The sequence below is a fragment of the Lepidochelys kempii genome, chromosome 20 (assembly GCF_965140285.1).
Source record: "Lepidochelys kempii isolate rLepKem1 chromosome 20, rLepKem1.hap1, whole genome shotgun sequence".
Lineage (NCBI taxonomy): Eukaryota > Metazoa > Chordata > Testudines > Cheloniidae > Lepidochelys > Lepidochelys kempii.
In genome coordinates, this window is record NC_136399.1 from 8533886 (window position 1) to 8555515 (window position 21630).

At 44.8% G+C, this 21630-nt stretch overlaps 1 protein-coding gene across 4 annotated transcripts in view; it reads left to right on the plus strand.

Moving 5' to 3' along the window:
• The window catches only part of AKAP8L (A-kinase anchoring protein 8 like), a 39190-nt gene that overhangs the window by 7855 nt on the left and 9705 nt on the right, over positions 1-21630 (plus strand). The window contains exons 2-12 of one of the 4 annotated variants that reach the window (XM_073319288.2): positions 6739-6771; positions 9007-9235; positions 12659-13127; positions 13628-13751; positions 13958-14004; positions 14615-14651; positions 16396-16504; positions 17553-17694; positions 18184-18289; positions 19719-19849; positions 21294-21389. In XM_073319288.2, the coding sequence (XP_073175389.2) occupies positions 6739-6771; positions 9007-9235; positions 12659-13127; positions 13628-13751; positions 13958-14004; positions 14615-14651; positions 16396-16504; positions 17553-17694; positions 18184-18289; positions 19719-19849; positions 21294-21389 (1523 nt within the window). The remainder of the gene's footprint in view (positions 1-6738; positions 6772-9006; positions 9236-12658; positions 13128-13627; positions 13752-13957; positions 14005-14614; positions 14652-16395; positions 16505-17552; positions 17695-18183; positions 18290-19718; positions 19850-21293; positions 21390-21630) is intronic. The other 3 variants (XM_073319290.2, XM_073319289.2, XM_073319291.2) reach the window with 3 other exon arrangements.

The following is a 21630-nucleotide window of genomic DNA, read 5'->3' on the forward strand; positions in this document are numbered from 1 at the left end:
GACAATTGGCTGGTCAAGGGCAGCTCCTGGTTGCAGGTGAGGCATTACGTGACGCTCCTCCTGTGCACGTGCACCTCTTTGGGCCTGTTGGTAAACAACACCAAGTCCACGTTAAACTCTATGCGTTGGACCGGGACTGTCGGGGCACTCCTGGACACCTCGTCGGTCAGAGCCTCCCTCCCACCGGACAGGTTTGAGACCCTGAAGGGGCTTATTGACATGGTCACAAGGTTCCCGGTGATGACAACCAGAGCGTGCCTCCAGCTCTTGGGTCACATGTCGGCATGCACGTACATGGTCCATCATGTCAGACTCAGGATGAGGTCCCTCCAGCTCTGGTTGGCCTTGGAGTTCTCCCAGGCTAGGGACAGGATGGACAAAGTCCTCACCGTACCCAACTCAGTGATCGCCTCCCTACGGTGGTGGTCTGCCCCGAGCAACATGCTCCAAGGGGTCCCATTCAGGGACAGGGCCCCGTCGCTGGAGCTAGTGTCCAATGCGTCAGGCCTGGGTTGGGGGGCTCATGTGGGGAATGTTCAGATCCAAGGTCTGTGGTCGGCTCAGGATCTGACCCTACACATAAATGTCAAGGAACTCAGGGCGGTATGCCTGACATGCAGGACCTTCCGCTTGCACCTGAAGGGCAAGGTGGTCAGGGTCCTCACGGACAACACGGCCTCGATGTTCTATATCAACAGGTAAGGGGGGGCCCGGTTCTCTGCTGCGAAGCCCTCAGGCTGTGGGATGTGCCAAAAGGCCTTCCATCTACCAGATGCCCGGAAATGTGGGTGGATTGCTTGAGCAGGGATTTCTCCTCTCAGCACAAGTGGTCTCTCCACCCGGAAGTGGCTCACTGGCTCTTCCAAGTGTGAGGAACTCCCCAGGTGGACTTGTTCGTGACTTGGCAGAACCGGCACTATCCCCGGTTCTGCTCCGGGGGGGACTGGGATGGGGCACTGTCTCCGATGCCTTCCTCCTGTCCTGGTTAGGCCAGTTTCTCTATGCCTTCCCCCCATTCCCACTGATCAGCAAGGTCCTGGAAAAGACAAAGAAGGGCAAAACCCGGGTCCTCCTGATTGCCCCAGCATGGCCCAGGCAACATTGGTACAGGACCCTCACGGGTCTGGCAGTTGCTCCACCTTGGCTATTGCCATTCCACCCAGACCTGCTCTCCCAGGACCAGGGCTGCCTCCTCCACCCCAACCTAGCAGCTCTCCACCTCACGGTGTGACTGCTCAATGGTTAGGTAGGAAGGAAAGGATATGCTCAAAAGGGGTCCAGCACACCCTCCTAGAAAGCAGGCGGCCCTCCACACACCGCGCCTATTTGGCAACGTGGTCCTGGTTCTCCAGATGGGTGGCTGAGTGGGGTGTTTCCCAGGTGGCTGCCCTGATCCAGCTTGTCCTGGACTACCTTCTCCACCTTAGAGCCCACGGCTTGGCACCCTCATCAGTCAAGACTCACCTGGCGGCCATATGGGCCTTCCATCCACCGGTGCCGGGGCACACGGTATTCTCCCATACTATGACTGGCTGGTTCCGCAAGGGGTTAGACCATCTGTTCCCATATGCTAGGCCCCCAGTTCCTCTGTGGGATCTGAACCTGGTGCTGACCCGTCTCCCGGGGCCCCCGTTTGAGCCGCTAGCCGCGTGCTCCTGGTCCTACCTCTCGTGGAAGGTGGCCTTCCTGGTCGCGATCACGTCGGCCAGGCTGGTCTCGGAACTGAGGGCCCTGACCTCCGAGCCCCCATGCACGGTGTTTCATAAGTTCAAGCTCCAGCTCCGCCCACACCCTGCGTTCCTCCCGAAGGTGGTCTCTGCCTATCACATAGAGCAGGACATTTTTCTGCCAGTCCTCTGCCCCACGCGCCGCGTGTCCAGTGACGAGTGCCGTCTCCACATGCTCAGTGTGCAGTGGGCTCTGGCTTTCTACCTCAAGCAGACCAAGCCATTCAGAAAGTCCTCGAAACTGTTCATCACCTTAGCTGAGCACATGAGGGGTCGGTCGATCTCCAGTCAGCGACTTTCCAACCGGATCACTTCGTGCATCCATACCTGTTAAGAGCTGGCGGGTCCCGTCCCCATCCCCCCCCAATTGTGAAGGCGCACTCGTCTCAAGCGCAGGCCTTCTTGGCCCACGGCCCCATCCACGTGGTGGCTCTACAAATGTCCTGGTCTTCGGTTCACACGTTCACCTCGCACTACGCGATCATCTCCCAAACCAGGAATGACGCTGCGTTCAGCAGGGCTGTCCTCCGTCCTCAGAACTTGTAAAATCCTACCCACCTCCAATAGATATAGCTTGGAGTCTCCTATTGTGGAATACACATGAGTAATCACTCGAAGAAAAGACAGTTACCTTTTCCGTTAACAGGTGTTCTTCGAGATGTGTTGCTCATGTCTATTCCACATCCTGCCCTCCTCCTCCTCTGTCGGAGTTGTCTGGCAAGAAGGAACTGCAGGGGGGGAGAACATGCAGCTCCCCTTATACCACGCCCTGGAGGCACCGCTTAGGTGCTCCCCCTCCTACGGGTACTGCTAGGGGAAAAATCTTCCGGCACCGGCGCACATGGCGAGCATGCACACCTATTGTGGAATAGACATGAGCAACACATCTCGAAGAACACCAGTTACGGAAAAGGTAACTGTCTTTTTCACCAAAGGCAAGTCATGCCTGACCAGCCTGATTGCCTTCTATGATGAGATAACTGGCTCTGTGGATATGGGGAAAGCAGTGGACGTGATATACCTTGACTTTAGCAAAGCTTTTGATACGGTCTCCCACAGTATTCTTGTCTGCAAGTTAAAGAAGTATGGATTCGATGAATGGACTATAAGGTAGATAGAAAGCTGGCTAGATTGTTGGGCTCAACGGGTAGTGATCAACGGCTCAGTGTCTAGTTGGTAGCTGGTATCCAGGGGAGTGCCCCAGGGGTCGGTTAGGGGCCGGTTTTGTTCAACATAAGAATGGCCATACTGGGTCAAACCAAAGGTCCATGTAACCCATTATTCTGTCTTCCGACAGTGGCCAGTGCCAGGTGCCCCAGAGGGAATGAACAGAACAGGTAATCATCAAGTGATACATCCCCTGTCGCTCATTCCCAGCTTCTGGCAAACAGAGCCTAGGGACACTATTCCTGCCCATCCTGGCTAATATCCATTGATGGACCTATCCTCCATGAATTTATCTAGTTCCGTTTTGAACCCTGTTATGGTCTTGGTCTTCACAACATCCTCTGGCAAGGAGTTCCACAGGTTGATTGTGCATTGTGTGAATAAATACTTCCCTTTATTTGTTTTAAACCTGCTGCCTATTAATTTCATTTGGTGACCCCTAGTTCTTGTGTTTATGAGAAGTAGTAAACAACACTTCCTTATCTACTTTCTCTACACCAGTCATGATTTTTATAGACCTCAATCATATTTCCCTTTAGCCATCTCTTTTCCAAGCTGAAAAGTCCCAGTCTTATTATTCTTTCCTCATATGGAAACCGTTCCATATCCCTAATCATTTTTGTTGCCTAACCCCTAATCATTTTTGTTCCATCCCCTAAACATCTTTATTAATGATCTGGATGGTGGGATGGATTGCACCTGCAACAAGTTCTGAGGGTAGGGATAGGGTCCAGAGTGACCTAGACAAATTGGAGGATTGGGCCAAAAGAAATTTGAGGTTTGCAAGGACAAGAGCAGAGTCCTGCACTTAGGATGGAAGAATCCCATGCACCGCTACAGGCTGGGGACCGACTGGCTAAGCAGCAGTTCTGCAGAGAAGGACCTGGGGATTACAGTGGATGAGAAGCTGGATATGAATCGGCAGTATGCCCTTCTTGCCAAGAAGGCTAATGGCATATTGGGCTGCGTTAGTAGGAGCCGTTTTGGAGTAGCAGCCTGTTAGTCTGTATCTGCAAAAAGAAAAGGAGTACTTGTGGGGCACCTTAGAGACTAACAAATTTATTTGAGCATAAGCTTTCGTGAGCTGCAGCTCAGAAGTGAGCTGTAGGTCACGAAAGCTTATGCTCAAATAAATTTGTTAGTCTCTAAGGTGCCCCACAAGTACTCCTTTTCTTTTATTAGTAGGAGCATTGCCAGCAGATTGAGGGAAATAATTATTCCCCTCTATTCAGCACTGGTGAGGCCACACCTGGATTATTGTGTCCAGTTTTGGGCCCCCCACTACAGAAAGGATGTGGACAAATTGGAGAGAGTCCAGCAGAGGGCAACGAGAATTATCAGGGGACTGGGGCACATGACTTATGAGAAGAGGCTGAGGGAACTGGGCTTGTTTAGCCTGCAGAAGAGGGGTCGGGGGGGGGGATTTGATTGCAGCCTTCAACTGAAGGGGGGTTCCAAAGAGGATGGAGCTCAGCTGTTCTCAGTGATGGCAGACGACAGAACAAGGAGCAATGGTCTCAAGTTGCAGTGGGGGAGGTCTAGGTTGGATATTGGGAAACACTATTTCACTAGGAGGGTGGTAAAGTACTGAAATGGGTTACCTAGGGAGGTGGTGGAGCTTCTTAAGGCCCAGCTTGACAAAGCCCTGGGTGTGATGATTTAGTTGGGGATTGGTCCTGTTTTGAGCAGGGAGTTGGACTAGATGGCCTCCTGAGCTCCCTTCCAACCCTAATCTTCTATAAGTCTAAACTCTGCAGTGGGAGCCCTGGTCATGCAAGTGTGCAGGGACATTAATTGCCTCCTTCTATACAGGACTGTGTCTCTTCCAGTGCTAAGCTTCGGTGATTCTATGATTTAAGATACAAGTAGTTCACCAAAAAAGTTATGACCAGTCCTGCTCCCTTCTCTGCAACAGACACTCTTTGTAGCAGATCCAGTATAGTCCTACTCTGGGTCTGGATAGGAATTTGGGAGCCCACATAGGGGGATTCACACCTAAGGAATCTTGCTGAACCTAACCCAGCAGGGAGATTTCTGTATATTAAGGATTTGGCAGTGGGGGTTCAGAAACTTTGGCTAAAATCAAGTGGTGCTGTCTGTTTTGGCCATAATTACCATTGCAGCTAATCCATGTTCTGCCCTGGTATGATGGCACCTATCAGTAAGTACAAAATTATCTGTCACTGGATTACCAGATGGAAAGCAAGTTGCTAGTGAGTGAATCCTTCCCTTCCAGTCCAAGATGATGCTGTGAGCTAGGCCTTGGGCAAATAACAGCCTTTGTTCCAAGCTGCATCTTTCTGTAGATCTTGAAAGACAAAACTCACCAGTTCCCAGTTGGAATGGTATCTATGCAGTCACAAGTTCTAGAAATTTTAAGATTGAATTAAAATAACATTGGACTGAAACTGATGAATAAGGACACTACTCTCTAGAGCACGTTTCCTACTTGTTGTTGATATGGTACTCCTAAGGAATTCTGCACCAAGAAAAATAAAAATGCTGCACACAATATTTTAAAATTTTGCAAATTTTATTAATAAATAAATGTGGAGGCTCCAATATAGCAGTGGTGAGCACAGACCACTGGCTGCACAGAGGTGAGAGATCACCCTGCAGGCCCCCCACCCATTGTACAGGGTCTCTGCAGTGAGGCTGCACTTGACCCTAGCACAGCACAAGGGCCGGGCCTGCTGCAGAAACACCCTTGGGCTTTGCACCAGTTGTGGGCAGGTAGGCTCAGCCCAGCAGGGCCCAACTGTGGAGGGCTTAGTGTAGGTGGATCTAGATGTGGGATAAGAGGGTTTTGTGTGGGGCACCCTGGCTGGGGGAAACTCAGTGGAGGATCTGGATGCACAAGGGAGGTTCCAGATGCAGGGACAATGGGACTCTGCAGGGGGGTCCAGGTGGAGAGAGATGGGATTCAGTGAGGGCGGTCTGGGAGTGGGACTTGCTGGGTTTGGGGTCTGGGTGCAGCTGGTTGGGACTCTGGGGGGGGGTCCAGTTGTAGGGGGCTTGTCAGGGTGGTCCAGGTGCAGGGGTGTGGGGTTTGTCAGGGTGGGGGTTTGTTGGGCCTGCTTAATTGGGGAACCCCAGCTGATGCTGCCGCCAGTGCCAGGATCCCTCCCACATCTGCTTCTCTTCCCCATCCTATCCCTTTCTTCACTGCCTCTCCCCCATCCCATTGCCTTCCTCTCCCCACTGTCTCCTGCTCCCATCCCCCTTTCTTCCCCACTGCCTATTTCCCCACCACCACCACCAGTGGCCCTCACCATTGTATAGAAAACAGGATGGCTCCCAGCATGCATAGAAGAGGGGTATGACTGGCACCAGGACCCAGGAGGAGGAGTTAGCTAGCGGGAGGGGCACACTCAATCATCCAGGCAGCTCTGCACTCGCAAAAATGGGCAGCGGCATGTGACCCCACATGTCTTTGGGAGGAGGGGCAATGCCCTATCCTCCCTAAACTATGCTCATGGGAGGGTCCCCTCCCCCCCCCCCCCCCCCCCCCGGTGATTTACCTCTCTTCTGGGTGCTGGATACCACATGCCTGTGCTGCTGGGGAGGGGCACCTGGCCGCTCTTGCGACTTCCCTTTGCTTCCCCATCCTTATCTGCAGGGGACATGAATTCTGTATGCTCAGTGGCGCAGAATTCCTCCAGAGTAATACAGGTTTGTCAAGCTTTGATCTCTTTTTAGGAGTATCCACTGTGATACAGTCTGGCTCATTTGGGTGCATTTGATGATCAGATCTTAGATAGAATAGATTCTCCTTAATGCCAGCTGTTCTAGCTAGAGCATACCATCTAATTTGGGTTTTGACCACCTTTTGGTCTTTTTCTAGGTTATGGCAACTGGAACTCTGGGACAAACAGAGGCAAGTATAGTAAAATCTTAATACATTATTATGAACAAATGTCATTTAATGTAATCAGTTAGAAAAATGATTATAAAATTGAAGGTTTTCACAGCTCAAATCTGTTCCACCACGTCTGAATAATATCCTTTCAGGTCACACAACTATTTCGGTCAGCGTTGCAGAGCCCATATAACTGTGACAGTCAACTCTTTACTGTTCTGCATTGTGCATCAACAAAACCAGATATTTCTGTTCCCAGAAGTCAGCACAGTTTGAATCCACTATCTGTTTTCCTTCGGTCTTTCTGTCTGATATCACTTCTCTAGGAAACGGCACTGAAGATTAAAGTGCTGTCCTAGCATGCTAGAAGACTGAATTTCTAGTTCTTGTGCCTGAAAGATGCAAAAAATGGCAGTGTGTCTGCATTTAGGCCGAAACAGGCCTCCCTTTGTAAATACTTGTCTTTTTCCAGAGGCCATGCTCACTGTGCTCAGACTAGAGTGTGATGCCCAGCTATGTGGGAGAATCTCCCTAATCTGCATGCTTTAATTAGCACAAGGAAGCCTCTATCCACTCCACGAAGACTGACTAGCAGAGCAGTATAGTATGGTTTTTTTTGCATTACTGACTGGTAGTTTAAACTGTAGTCAGTGTTGTACGAAGGATTTTATGACCTTTTCACTATCTTCAGAGCTAGCTGGAAAACTTATTTTCGTAAAAACCAGACAGAATTCATGATTTTTCCCACTTTTCAATCAACTAGTTTTTTTGTCAAAATATACAGTAAGGTGAGCTTGCTAGCAGTGTCATTGTTTTACTACTTGTGTTAGAGTATCACTTAGGGTCCCCATCTAAGATCAGGGTACTGTTATGCTAGGCACTGAACATGCGTATTGTGATAGAGTCTGTGTCCTGAAGAATTTACAGTTTAAAGGGACAAGACAGAGAGAAGGTGAGAGAGATTAAGTGTCTTCCCCAAAGACATTCTAGGTCAGTGGCATATCCGCAATAGAACTTAGGTATCCTGACCCCTAGGTAAGTGCTCGGTCCACTGGCTCATGCTACCTCCTAAAGCTATTAAATATTCTTAAACTACAAAAGATATTAGAATCTGGTGGTACTGTCTGTTTCACTTGCAAAATCACAATTTGTTCACAATAGCGTTTTGATTCATAAATGCAAATTAGCAAATCTCTGCTTTAACTTTCATGATAATAAGAATCCCAGAACTGCAGGGTTGGCAGTAGGACATGCTGATGGGTGAACTGAGCAAACCTAATATGCAAGTTAAAAGGGGGGAAACAGCATAGAACACTTGATACCATTTTAGTCAGTTTTCTGTCCCTGTCTGCTTTGTAAGTAGCATGCCATGGGCTGCATTTGAGGAAACTGTTCTCTATCACCCCTGAGATAACATGCAACTGAGAGGGCCATTTCTCTCATTTATGTGTGGATAGGAGAGGGAACAGAAGTGACATGAGTCATGTGTGTGCTGGTCAAAGTTAGTGGGGGGGCTTGTTGTCCCATCTTTCGAATTGCACAAATTCCTATGCATCTCTAGAAGAATAGACCCCAGACACAGTGATGTCCTCTAATTCGAACAAATCACTGCAATTATAATGTGAACTGACTGCTTAGCTTAGAGGTATGAATTTTATTTCATTTGGCTATGAAGTCAGAACATAACTGGATATGGATACAGCACAACTTCATGTCAAACTGACAGAGACAAGCCCACTTTGAACTAAACTAGGCTTGTCCTAAATACGTTATCTTGTATTTTCTTCTCACACAACCTGCACTCTTTACACATACCTAAATGTCCGTGCCACACTTGCTGTTCTTTCTGAGGGTGACTGGCCCATGTTCTCTCTGGAATCTGTTTTTATCAGGCAGATGGATTGCCATGGAAGGCTTTGCGTATGCTACACTGCAGCCTGCCCTGTCCATGAGTGAGAGCAAGAATGAAAATTGAGTGTTAAATATTAGTTGGGGCAGATTGTAGACTGTTACTATATTGCTGGGATTTGGTGTGAAGTTTCCTCCGTGTGTGTTTTGACCTTCAAGTCCTGGTGTTGGATACACTAACACACCTTGGCAGGTGTTTTGTAAGGGAAAAATGGGTTAAATGTAAATTAAAACTTCCCCATTCTGTGGGGAAGGGGCATTCTTGGGACTTCTGCGTCTGAGCTTGGATAGAAATGTTAGCTCAGCTGCTTGACTGAAAATCTCAACGACACTTTCTCATTTCAGGGTACGAAGGATATAGTTATGGATATGGATATGGTCAAGATAACTCTGGCAATTATGGGTATGGTATGGCCACTTCAAACTCTTGGGAAATGCCTAATTCAGACACAGACCCTAATGCTTCCACGGGCGCCGATGCTGTTATAGCAAAAATGAACCAGCGCTTAGATATGGTGTCTCATCTAGAAACGGACACAATGCAAGGAGGACATTATGGCTCAGGTGGAGACAGGTGAGTCTAGAGATCAAGAAAAGATTCAGTACTAGACAGGTTAGTGTCTTTTCGTGAGGGAACCGCTACTCTAATCTTCTGCTGACTATCAGAGTTGCTACCTCTTACTACTTTCTCATTTTGACCTCATTCTCACTTTGTCTTCACATTTTGGCTCTCAAGGGGAAACAGATGAATTGGCTCAGCTGGATTTTCCTTCTTTTGTTTATGTTTTTTAAATAAGTCATTTGTATCCCAGTTTGAGTAGTGAAGTCTTGATAGTCTGTTTGACAGGTACTGGAATTGTGATGCAATCTTTACAGCAGTAGTAGGATTTGTTTAACTTGGGGAAAAAAAATCTTCTCAATTTTAAACTGGAGATGAATAAAGAAGAGATTCCTTAATATTTCTATTTCTGGGAGCCTGCTGATGTATTTCATTTCTATAGCATTGCCACAACATTCATTTGCCTTTGTCCCTCATTTGATTTTAAGCTTAACTATTAGTCTAGAAGTGACATTTTTGTTCCAGTTTTGGGTTGCTGACTGGGAATACAGTATAGCTGTCCAGAAAAGATCAAATGAGGTTTTGGCCATGTTTTTAAATCAGAAATATATGCAGTACTAATAAGGACTGTTCACTTCACAAAGATTTTCTCATGTTAAATTTCAAAACGAATTTATATTCAAAATTTAATACTTCTACAACACTGCTGTTCATTCTAGGTTTATGTGAAATATTAATTCATCCCAGCAAATCCATTTCTGAGTATTTTTACATCTGTGTATTTTGCTTATGTGCAAGTATTGATTTGAACAATAGCAGGTTTACATCCATGTAGGGGAGACATCTATTTTGTAGAGAACTTGAAGTTTGTCTGCTACCGTTCAAATACGAAGTATGCAGAGACATTGTCAAAATAACTTAAACTAAATTCCATATAATGTAAGCAAACCAGAACCTCTTCTCTAGAATGAAAGCATAGCTTGTTAGTAGTAGGAAATGTCATGCAAGAGACTTTTATACATTATCATCCTTTTATTTGGGGTGCATTGTGGTTTGTTTGCAGTCAACTATTGTTGCATCTGTACTTTTGTTTTAAGCAACCACGTTTAAAACTATATAAACTTTTTATGAAGTTTATCACAAAAACTTGGGATATGTTTACCAAAAGTATAATTCAATAGTAATTACTAGTAGCATATAATGACTTTTGAATATTGTAAAATTGCTACGTTAACTGTGTTTATGGAATAGAGGGAAAATGTACAGTAGGCTTCACAAAGTTTTAAGGAATTACTCCTCTGAAGTCTTGCATCAAATAGATTTTGGTGGAGTACTCTGTTTAAAAGCACTCATGTAAAGTACATCAGAGTTTTCAAAAAAAAAATCCATCCTGTGGAAAAATACTTGATAATAGCAGCCTCTTAAATCTACCAGACTAAGGTAAACAAGTTGAAACTAGACAAATCTTAGACTGAAGTTGAGGTGCAAACTTTCAAAGTGATGGTACTTAACCATTGGAACAACTTACCAAGGGTAAAATGTTTAAATCGAGATTGGATGCTTTTCTAAAAGAGATGCTGTAGGGAAGTTCTTTGGCCTGTTATTCTTGAGATCATAGACAATTACAGTGGTATCTTCTAGCCTCATCTATGAATCTGTACCTCTCTTGTTGGGAGTGGAAAGGACTGTTGCAAGGCAGCAGGTGAACAGTTTAATTGACTAAACTCTTGGGTTCTAATTTTATAAGATGAGAACTTTGAATTTGATAATCCAGCCCTTGTCTATTATTCAGACACCACACAACTGGGATCTTCTGCTCCAAGCCCCAAGCATCAGGCAAGCTACCATGCATAGTTCTGTCATGATAGATGATACTTGGCTGGTAACCCAGCCCTGTTAAGGTTCTAGCTCTTGATTCTAGCTCTTGCTGGAGAAGAGTTATCAAATATCCAGAGTGAATGTAGTAAACCATTTAAGGGACAAAAGGATGAAATTAGTGGTTTAGAAAACATCAGTTTTCAGCCTTTAGTCTCATTTCCTAAAAAGCAAAGTGTGGGGAGGGCTGTTCAGTTGCTGCAGTGAAAGCTTCGGCTTATGTAAATGGGCACCTGTAGCTTTACCAGTTGAAGATTTTTTTGGTGATTGCTAGTCTGAATGATTCTTCTCATATCAGTTGATGGAATGGCTCTCTTTTTGTGGCCTTGGAGTTAGTGTGTCTCCTCCTCAGTCATTGTTCCTTTCCAATTCCCTTGCTTTCATGACCTTGCTATAAAGCATAAATATTGGGGTTTGTGCCGCAGTGGTCAGTGCTAGTTTGACACTTTGTTCTTGCTTCCTTGTGTAATTTGTGTTCTGTCTTGGTGGGTGTGGATTTCCCTCACCTCAGCTGGTAAAGTAGCAAGTTATCATGAAGAGTGTGGAGCCTCCCCTTAAACTTTGATATATCATCTTTGCTTCAAATTGAGTCTCAGCCGCTGCATAAGATGTACAGAGGCATTACTTTAGATATTACAGAACTTAAGTCTAAAACTCCTCTGCAGGTTTTGTATTTGTCTTCTGAAACTGTCCTGGTTAAAAACTGGTTTTGTGGAAACTACAGTGACCAGTAATAACTCTAAGTCATGTCTACATGGGAAAGTTGACTTGGTAAAAACCCTTCCCAAGCAACACAAGCTAAATCAAGAAAAGGCACTCTTATACCACAATAAATGCCCACATAAGGCGTTTTTACCAGTATAGCTGTTGGCTTAAATTCACACCATGCATTATACACAAACTTTCTTGTGCAGACAAGGCCTAAATTAAGCCATTCCTTGTAACAATTCAGAATGGGGGGGTGGGGAAGAGAATCAGGACTATTATTTTTTGGCTCTGCATTTATTCTTAACTATTTGGATTGTTCAGTCTGATTTAAGCATAGCTAAATAGAGGGCGGGTGGTGAATGTATTAAATTTAAATCAGAAAATCTGAATGTCCGCACAGTTGAAAATCCACAGCACTACTAACTGAGGAACCTTTGCTCAGCTTGGGAACTTTTCTTTTTAAAAAAGATCAGTGTGACACACAGTAATTTCCAGAGAAATTGAAGATTAGTTTAGTTTGGTGTGCTTCCTGGCTCTTTAGGCATATGTAAATCTGACTAGATATGGTGATGGACTAAGGTGATGGACTGAGGTTGAACTGAATCCCTGCCATTCCTTGTCATTCTGTTTATGCCCTTCTCCTGACCTTTGCCTTGTGCTGCCCCTTTCTCCCGCTGCTGTATCACACAGAAAAACTCCCATGTTGAGTGAAACCTCTGAGCCTTTTTTGATATAAATGAGACTGGAACAGTTCTGTTTTTGTTTAATCTTTCTGCTGCCATTTCTCGGCAGGCTGTAATGTGGTGCCTTATATGCTACTGACTGGATTCCTTGCTTGCTGTGCAACTCTTGCAGGTATGATACATATGAGTCCTACGACTCAAGGTCTTCACTGAACGACCGTGATCTATACAGATCCGGCTATGATTACAGTGAGGCTGAACATGACACCGAAAATGCCTATGAAGGTTGCTATGACAGCTTCTATGGGAACCACAGGGACCAGTACCAGAACAGAGCACGGGACAACTTTGGCCAGCGGGGTCAGAACTGGGCCAGAGACGGGCGAAATAACAGACCCATGGCATCTTCATATTCCGGGCACATGGGCGGACAGTGGAATGAGCCGCCACAGCCAATGGGAGGGCGGGGCCATGGTCCCCACGGCTCCTCTAGGCTCCCATCCCTCTTCTCCCACAACATTATCCCAGAACTCAGCATGTTCCAGGGAATGCGAGGTTTCTCTGGAAACATGCGCTTTGGAGGAGGCGGCATGAAACAGCGAATGAGGAGAAACTGGAAAATGTGGGACGCAGACTTTAAAGTAAGTACCTGTGCAATCCCCTCCCACCCATTTACCTCATATAGAGACTGTTCACTTCCCAACAAACTACACTGTCCAGCTCTGAGTGCAAAGGGCCCTATTCTCTGAGATACCATACTTAGTTTCCACAGTGTAATTTGTATCTCTGTGCATTATTTGCTTGGCATCTTAGTGTTCTTTCTAAATGGTGTGAAGAGGCCACATTCATTCATAGTGCAGTCTTAGCATCCAAAATGTTTAACCTTGATGCTCTTTTTGTAAAGCTAGGAAAGTCCAATGTGCTATAGTTTTGTGGTTTAATATGATATGCTGAAGGGTGGTTGCTGTGAAGGACTGTGCCAAATGTTATCTGTCTTGACTGACATTGCATAACTGAGTGTTCAGGGAAGTTTATTTCAATATAAAGCCCCTTTAAGGTGGCTTAATGCAGACTTATTTGCTGCTGGCAGGGGATGGTCTCAGAATGTATATTTGGGGACTGATGATATTTTCCTTTCTAGTCACAGAAAAAGAAACTGAAGAAGGACCCTACTTCTAAGAAAAGAAAACAAACTGACAGCACTGATGAACCTGACAGCAAGGCAGCAAAAACTGATGGCTCTGACAACTCTGACTCTGAGAATGGTAAGAACCTCTCTGGTGACTACTAATGAGTTAGTTCTTAGTCATGTGAAGTTATCAGAGTGCCTTTGTTTCAGGTAGTAATTGGCTCTGACATTTTCAATTTCTCTTGAATCTTTAATTTGGTGGTAAAGTTGTTAATACCATTCTTTGCTGAGCTACCCAACTGTTACTTTTTGTATGGTGACCATTTGTGATGTGCTTTTCAGAGGAAGGGACTGAAGGAGAAGCAGCAGAGAAGGAGGGCTCTAAAGCTGTAAGTGAAACTAACACTTGTAATTCACAGTAAAGACCATAGTGCTTGAGGGAAGTGGATGAGTGGCCACGTAACTAGTGTGGAGGGCAGAATGTTATGGTGGCAGCATTAAAACCAAATGAATCTTCCTGCAGTGTGAGGTGGGAACCACTTCTTACCTTTCAGTGGCAGAGAGCTGGGATTGGTGGGGAGGAGGGGGATTGGATCCTCATAGAAGAAACCTTGAAGGTTGCAAATCCTCCCTAGATTACTTATTTTGTATTGTAGTAGTGCCTGCAGGCCCCAATAGAGATTGATTGGACCACTGCACAGGTGCATAGCAAGGCAGGCCCTGCTTCAAAGAGCTGAATATGTGTGACTAAAGAATTTATGAAAATGACTGGGAATAGGGGGAGGAAACCTAGAAATCAACAGTGTGTAGTACTGTTACCAAATCGCAGGCTAAATGTGTTCCTCGGACAGGGAACTGTGCTATCTGAAGTCAGGAGGGAGTCTCTTTGGGGAGCAGGATGGTTAAGAGATGTAAAACTAGTATGCACTCACTTTGTGTATAAGACAAACAAAAGTTATAGCTAGGGATTGCTGATAACCTCTTGAAATTGTATTTTAGGAGGGTGAAGATGAAGAAGGAAAAGATTCTGAGAAAGGTGAGTCTGAGTGTACTTCTGTAAAAGCATTCTTGGGAAATGAGCCAAGAACTTCATCACCAAGGGATGTGCTAAGGCTCTTCAGACCTTACATCTCTGTACATCATAAACCTTCTGCCAATGAAGGACTCTGCTGTGGAGGAAATAGCTCCAAGTAATAGTCTGTTGACTGACTTGGTTCAGGCACTGCGTTGCACCATTTGTTCCCTGAGCTGTAGCTTGTACAGAAGCCTAAAGGTGGTGAATTACGATGAGAGACTAGAGCTTTAACTCAGATCATCACTCTAGAGCTTGCACCGGTTTCTGTACCCAGTACGTAATCCCTAGTGGATATCTGTCTGTTGGCACCCTGCTAGGCCTAGAATAATAGGGTATGTTACTGGTCATGACTGAGGTGCTTTAGGAAACATAGGGAAATCCAGCACAGCATCTGGTGACTGCCTGGCTCCTAGCCAGTGTTATAGGTCTCATATGAGATTTCTGGTGTATAATAAATTTATTTTGGCATAAGCTTTTGTAGGCTATAACCCACTTCATCAGATGCATGGAGTGGAAAATACAGTAGGCAGGTATATGAACATGAAAAGATGGGAGTTGCCTTACCGAGTGAGGGATCAGTGCTAACGAGGCCAAATCAGTTAGGTGGATGCTGACATATCTACCATGATTGAATTGGCCTCATTAGCATTACAAAAGTAATTTTCCCTCTGATATTCACCCCTTCTTGTCAACTGTTGGAAATAGGCCACATCCACCCTAAATGAATTGGCCTCGTTAGCACTGGACCCCCCCCCCCCCCACACACACACACACACACACTCGGTAAGGCAACTCCCATCTTCCATGTGCTTTGTATTTTTATACCTCCCTTCTGTATTTTCCACTCCATGCATCTGATGAAGTGGGTTATAGCCCACGAAAGCTTATGCCAAAATAAATTTGTTAGTCTCTAAGGTGCCACAAGGACTTCTCGTTGTTTTAGTTGGTTAGAGTAGAGTCCATGTGATAGTTTGACGTGCTAGCACTGTTGTGGTAGCTGGGGAGAGGGTTGCTTAGAGAAGCATGGTGACCTCTCACCAGAGGAAGAACCTGTCTAAATAGAAACCTGATAGCACAGTATCTAACTTGCCATTGCTATCAGTGGAATGTGATGGCAGCAGTATAAAACCATATGAGAAGCCTTGGCTGGGAAACGAAAGGGGTACTCGGGTACCATTCCAGTATAACAGTGGAAGTTACTTCCCTGTTTTGAAAAAATTGGGATTTTTTAATAGGAGGCATTCAGTTCTTATTTCACTGTCAACCTTCATCTCGTGTGTGTCCTGTGCACAAAAGCCAAAGGGGTGAGAGTGGTTGCCTCTTAAAACTGTCAGATTCACATCTAATCTAAAATGGGCCTTCTTTTCCCAGTAAAACCAGGGGCATTATATCACCATCAGAAATGATGGGTTAGGAAACTGTATCAGAAGAGGTATTCTCTCACCCTCGTGCCCAAGCTCAGCCTTTCTGAAGTCTGGGCCAGAGAGTGATGGGACATCTGTTAATAGACTAGCAATGCTCCTTTAATTGGGCAACAGCAGGAATTATTAAGGGAGCAGCTCTTTCCAACACTCAGCTATAACTTTGTCATCTCTGAGCTATATGGGTCAGTCAAGTTGGCTACTAGACTCATCTAGGTGAAACCTCTTAATCAGTTGGTGTCCACACATAGTGCCCTGAAACACAACCTGCTTTATACATCTAGGTGCTTTAACAATTCAAGAAGAGATCAGTCAAATCAAGCGCAAATTGCAGGCAGGCAAGAAAACTCAAGAGAGGCAGAAAAAGAGGCATCGGGATCGCATGGTAGAAAGGTACATCTTCCTCTTCCAGTGACACAGTATACATCCTGTCTGAGAACTCTGGGAGGATTGCCTAATGTTTAGAACATGGGCCTCGGCATCTGGGTTCTGGCTTTTGTCCCTGGCTCTACCTGACTAGTTTGTAAAACGAGGGTTAGTTACCTGACCTTCTCTGTACCCATCTCTCCATCATCTGTAAAATTGACTTAACACCTCATAGGGAGCTGGTAAGGCAAAAGCATTACAAAAGTACAGATGACTGTTAGCTAACTATAAAATGGCAAACTCTAATCAATACCTCCCCCTCTGTGAATTATGCTGCTGAGAACGCTGTTGGAATATTGTGTCCAGTTCTGGTGTCCACTTCTTTTTTAAAAAATTGGAAAATTTGGGGAGGGTTCAGAGAAGTGTCACAAGAATAATTCACAGACTGGAAACCTACCTTACAGTGAGGCTTAGCCTTATCTTTGATAAACTAAATAAGTGAACTGTGAGAGTCCTATCTAAGCCCTTAGTTACCTATGCAGGGAACTCTCTGACTGTAGGGCTCTTTAATTTAATAGACCAAGGCATAATGAGATCCAGTGGCTGGAAGCTGAAACTTGAGAAGTTCACATGAAGTAAGTTGCACAACTTTAACAGTGAACATGATTAACCATTGGAGCAACTTACAGACTGTGGTGGATTCTACATTATGAACAAAATCTTTAAATCAAGACAGACATCCTTCTTAAAATCCTCTCTAGCTGTCCCATAAATTATTGGGCTTGATGTAGGAATTACTGCAATTCTCTGCCCTTGGTTATACAAGATGTCAGACTAATTACTGCTAATGGGCCCTTCTGGCCTTAAAGTCTGTATTTAAAACCTGTAGGAGGGATGTGACCATTCAAACCAGGTATAAGACTTGTCCTCTTGAATGAGCTGTGCTCTTTTTTTAATTGTACCCCTAAGTATTAGTAGGGAAATAACTAGTATTTTCAAGCTGATGGGGAGTCTGGAGTGGAACCCTTGGGCTTGGGGTTTGATCTCTCACTTGGTTCTAACTTTCTCTCGGTAGGATTCAGTTTGTTTGTTCGCTGTGCAAATATCGGACCTTCTATGAGGATGAGATGAATGCTCATCTGGAAAGCAAATTCCACAAGGAGCACTTCAAATTTGTTGGAACAAAACTGCCTCAGCAGACAGCTGACTTCCTCCAGGTGAATCTTTGGTTAAGTTTCCCATTACTTCAGGCTATACAGTGCACCTCTATTTCATTTTGGTTGTCGGAGACCTAACAAAAAAATACAAACAAAAGAACTTTGATAATTGGATGTGAATGGATAGTTCAAATAGTCAAGCTATGAAAACTTAGATGTGAAACTACTACTACGGGTGTGATTAGAGTACAGGACTGGACATCAAGATCTGAGTTCTTATTCCCAACTCTATGTCAACTGCCCTGTGACTTTGAATGTTACTTACCCTCTGCACTTTACCATCTGTAAAGCGCAGACAGTCCTTGACTACCTTCAGGAGAACAGTTAGAGCAGGGCTAAGGGGCTGTAATGTCTTGAAATGCTCTGATGAAAGGCACAACTGCAGTGTAGAGTAAGTACAATACATGTTGTGCTTTGCATTTTTGAATTCACATTTAATGGTCAGATGTACAGCTGAAGTTTAATATAAAATATTTTTGTACAATACAGGATTACGTTGCTAACAAAACAAAGAAAACCGAAGAACGCCGTAAAGCAATTGAAGATATTAATGCAGTTATCCAACAGATCTATAAAGACCAAGATCTTACCCAAGGTAAGAGCAAGTCTCCCTGCATCTTCATGGGTTTTTTTTGTGAGGCTACCTTAATGTGCAACTTCCCTCAGAAAATGGGAAAAACAAAAGCCATTGTGAGGTTCTTTGTTTGTGTTATGCTGAATTTTTAAAATGTGCACAGTTCACAAGTAAAGCATGGTTAAAGCTATCCTGAGATCTGAGACTCAAACTAGATTCTTTCCTTGTTTTTGTTACCAGTAAAGGTTTAGCAAACCAGGTTGTTGTACAACCTAATTGCTGTTGCCAGTCAGTCCCACCGGTGCCATGTAAACTGTAACATGGCAAACAAGACTGATAAACGGGAAGAAATAGGAGTTGCTCTACAGTGCCAACAGGAGTAAAGTATTCTTGTTACTTAAATCATCTGATCCTATGCAGACACAGAGCGTCTGAGGCACCTTTTGTTGCATAGTAAACTTCGAGTGGAACCAAGCTTTTAAAAGCTGCTCCTGGAAAACTGAAATATTGATCAGGAACACGTGTCTGTAGCTGGTGATTCTTCATCCCTACTACTTTTTGCAAGATGAAGTCTTTTCCCCTATTTATGCTTTAATATTTACCTTGCACGCTATTGTAATTTTGTTATTTTGGAGAGCTCTAATTTCACACAAGAATAATCAGCAGATTAATATACGGGAGCCTTATTTCTCATATGTTAGAGTACAATATAGAAAGTAATCTCCTCTTTCTAGGAGAGAGATGGCACTGAGGTGTGTGAACAGCAAGTAATGTAGTACAGTGGCACTCAACCTTTCCAGACTACTGTGCCCCTTTAGGAGTCTGATTTGTCTGTCTTGCTCCCAAGTTTCACCTCATTTTTAAAAACTACTTGCTTACAAAATGAGACCTTAAAAAAATGTATCACAGGACAGTTGCTGAAAAATTGCTTCCTTTCTCATCTTTACCATATCATAAAATAAATCACTTACATGTCAGTGTATAGAGCAGTACAAACAAGTCATTGTATGTACTGACTTTGCTAGCACTTTTTATAAAACTAGGCAAATATCTAGATGAGTTGACATACCTCCTGGAAGACCCCTGCGCTCCCCTAGGGCTACACGTACCCCTGGTTGAGAACCACTGATGTAGGACACAAAAAGCTAGCTTGGTGATCAACTAGTTGGAAACATTTTGCATGCTATAGTCAATGCACTGATGCAGCAGTGACCAGCAGCATTCTACTTCGAGGTGTACCGCCATACTCTGGGCCTCAGGTCTGTTAGACTATGGCTATGCAATGCTCCCCCTTACCCTTATTGGTCAAGACTGAGCATCACATTGTAGGAAACAACCAGGGGTGCATGAATATATTAAAGATAAATGAACTCCCAGAACAAGCTGCAAAACTCCCTGAGGTGGCCACCACAGCTCAAGGTAGATGAACAAAGCTCTTGTCTCTCCTCAGATATTGGCATGGAACACTTCATTAAAAAGGTGGAGGCTGCTCACTGTGCTGCATGTGACCTCTTCATTCCAATGCAGTATGGCATTATCCAGAAGCACCTGAAGTCCCTTGACCACAACCACAACCGCAGAGTAAGCATGCAGCTGGTTTAAAGTGTGTGTGTATATGGCCATGTACGACTACAGCTGGCTGGGCAGATATGGAGATCAGCTTATCCCTGCATGGTAAATCCAGGTTGCAGGGTTTTGTTTTAATTAATAAAACAAGCTGATGAATGCTAAAAACTGGGTATGATTGCATTCATACAGCCTATGAGCTATATGGGGAAAATGAAACCTAAAACCAGGACTAGCCTTATTAAAACTTTCTGCAGTGGTGGTCTCTATATGGTAACAGCTCAGAGTTGTGATACTGCAATGTGGTCGTCTATTATTGTAGAACACTGATCTTCACTCTTGTAAGAGGTCAGCAGAAAAGTAATCTCTTCCTATTGTGAGGAACAGTGCTAGCAGGATCCCATATCTTCTATGACCCATTGGCTGTAGAATCGATCCTCTGATGTTCTGATTCTTCTGGTTTTAAAGAGAACCTCACATGTATAAATGGCCTTCCTAAATCTGTAAACAGATAATCTGAGCAGATGTCTCTGAATTATCCCATACGTCTAAAGAAGGTGTTGATTCTGAAGCCCAATGACTATTTAAATATTAGCACTAAAGCACATTAGCAATGAAATGGCTACCAATTAACGCAGTGCCAGATACTGAGGGTGCAATGGGGTAGCTGGGTGCCTTGGAAGCCAGTGGCAGCAGCAGACTTGTTCAGGTGCTCGGTATCCCTCCACTACGTACGTTTTTTGTCAGAATGCTCATGTTACATCTACCCCTGCCCACAAGAGGATTGAAAGATGAGATTTCCTCCCCAAGGCCAAAAAAGCCAAACTTGGCATCCAGGGAAAGATGGGATGTAAAGTCACACATGCCCATTACCTCTAAAGCTGTGCATTGTCAATACAAATTCTGGAGCCCGCTGAAAACTAAATTTGGTGGAGTGGTAGATGGTGGCAGATATGAAACTTGATTGTGTCAAACACATCTAGAGTCATTCAGCATGTCTGCAATAACTGATAAACATGTGGCTAGAACAGCGGTTCTCAAACTTTAGCAGCCCGAGGACCCCCATTTTGATTTTAAAATATTTTGCAGACACCCCCCCCCCCCCACAAGCCAGCTTCTAATTTTCCCTGGAGGTGCTCAACCCCCACTCAGCCCAAGACCCCAACCCCACCCCACCTCTTTCTGCTCCCTCCCCTGAGCGCACCCCGTCCCTGCTCCTCCCTCCCAGCACCTCCTGCACACAGCTGAACAGCTGGTCCGTGATGTGCAGGAGGCACTGGGAGGGACTGAGAGGAGTTGATCAGCGGGGCCAGTGGCCCTGGACATAACTCGCGGACCCCTGGAGTACCCTCACAGACCCCAGTTTGAGAACCGCTGGGCTAGAAGCAACTACTGAAGTGTTACATGACTCAGTTCAAAACTTAACTCTGGTTTCTTTAAATATTCCTGTTCCTTTTAGGCCATGATGGAGCAGTCCAAGAAATCATCTTTAGTAGTTGCGAGAAGTATTCTCAATAACAAACTAATCAGCAAGAAATTGGAGCGGTATTTGAAGGTAAATACCTGCAGAGCAGCTTTGAGTTGGATTGAGCAGAGAGCCACACAGCTTCTGCACTGCTGAATTTTCTTACTAGCTGCTTTTTGCTGACTACATTTCTTGCTAGCTAATTCTCAGGCTGAAGTTCCAAAGTACTGTCCCAATACAGCGTCAGATCCCTAAGGGTTGGCTGAGTGGAGCTCAAGGACTTTCATAGTACGTATGACTAGCTTCCTCATCTCTGTGGTCTCCCACCTTT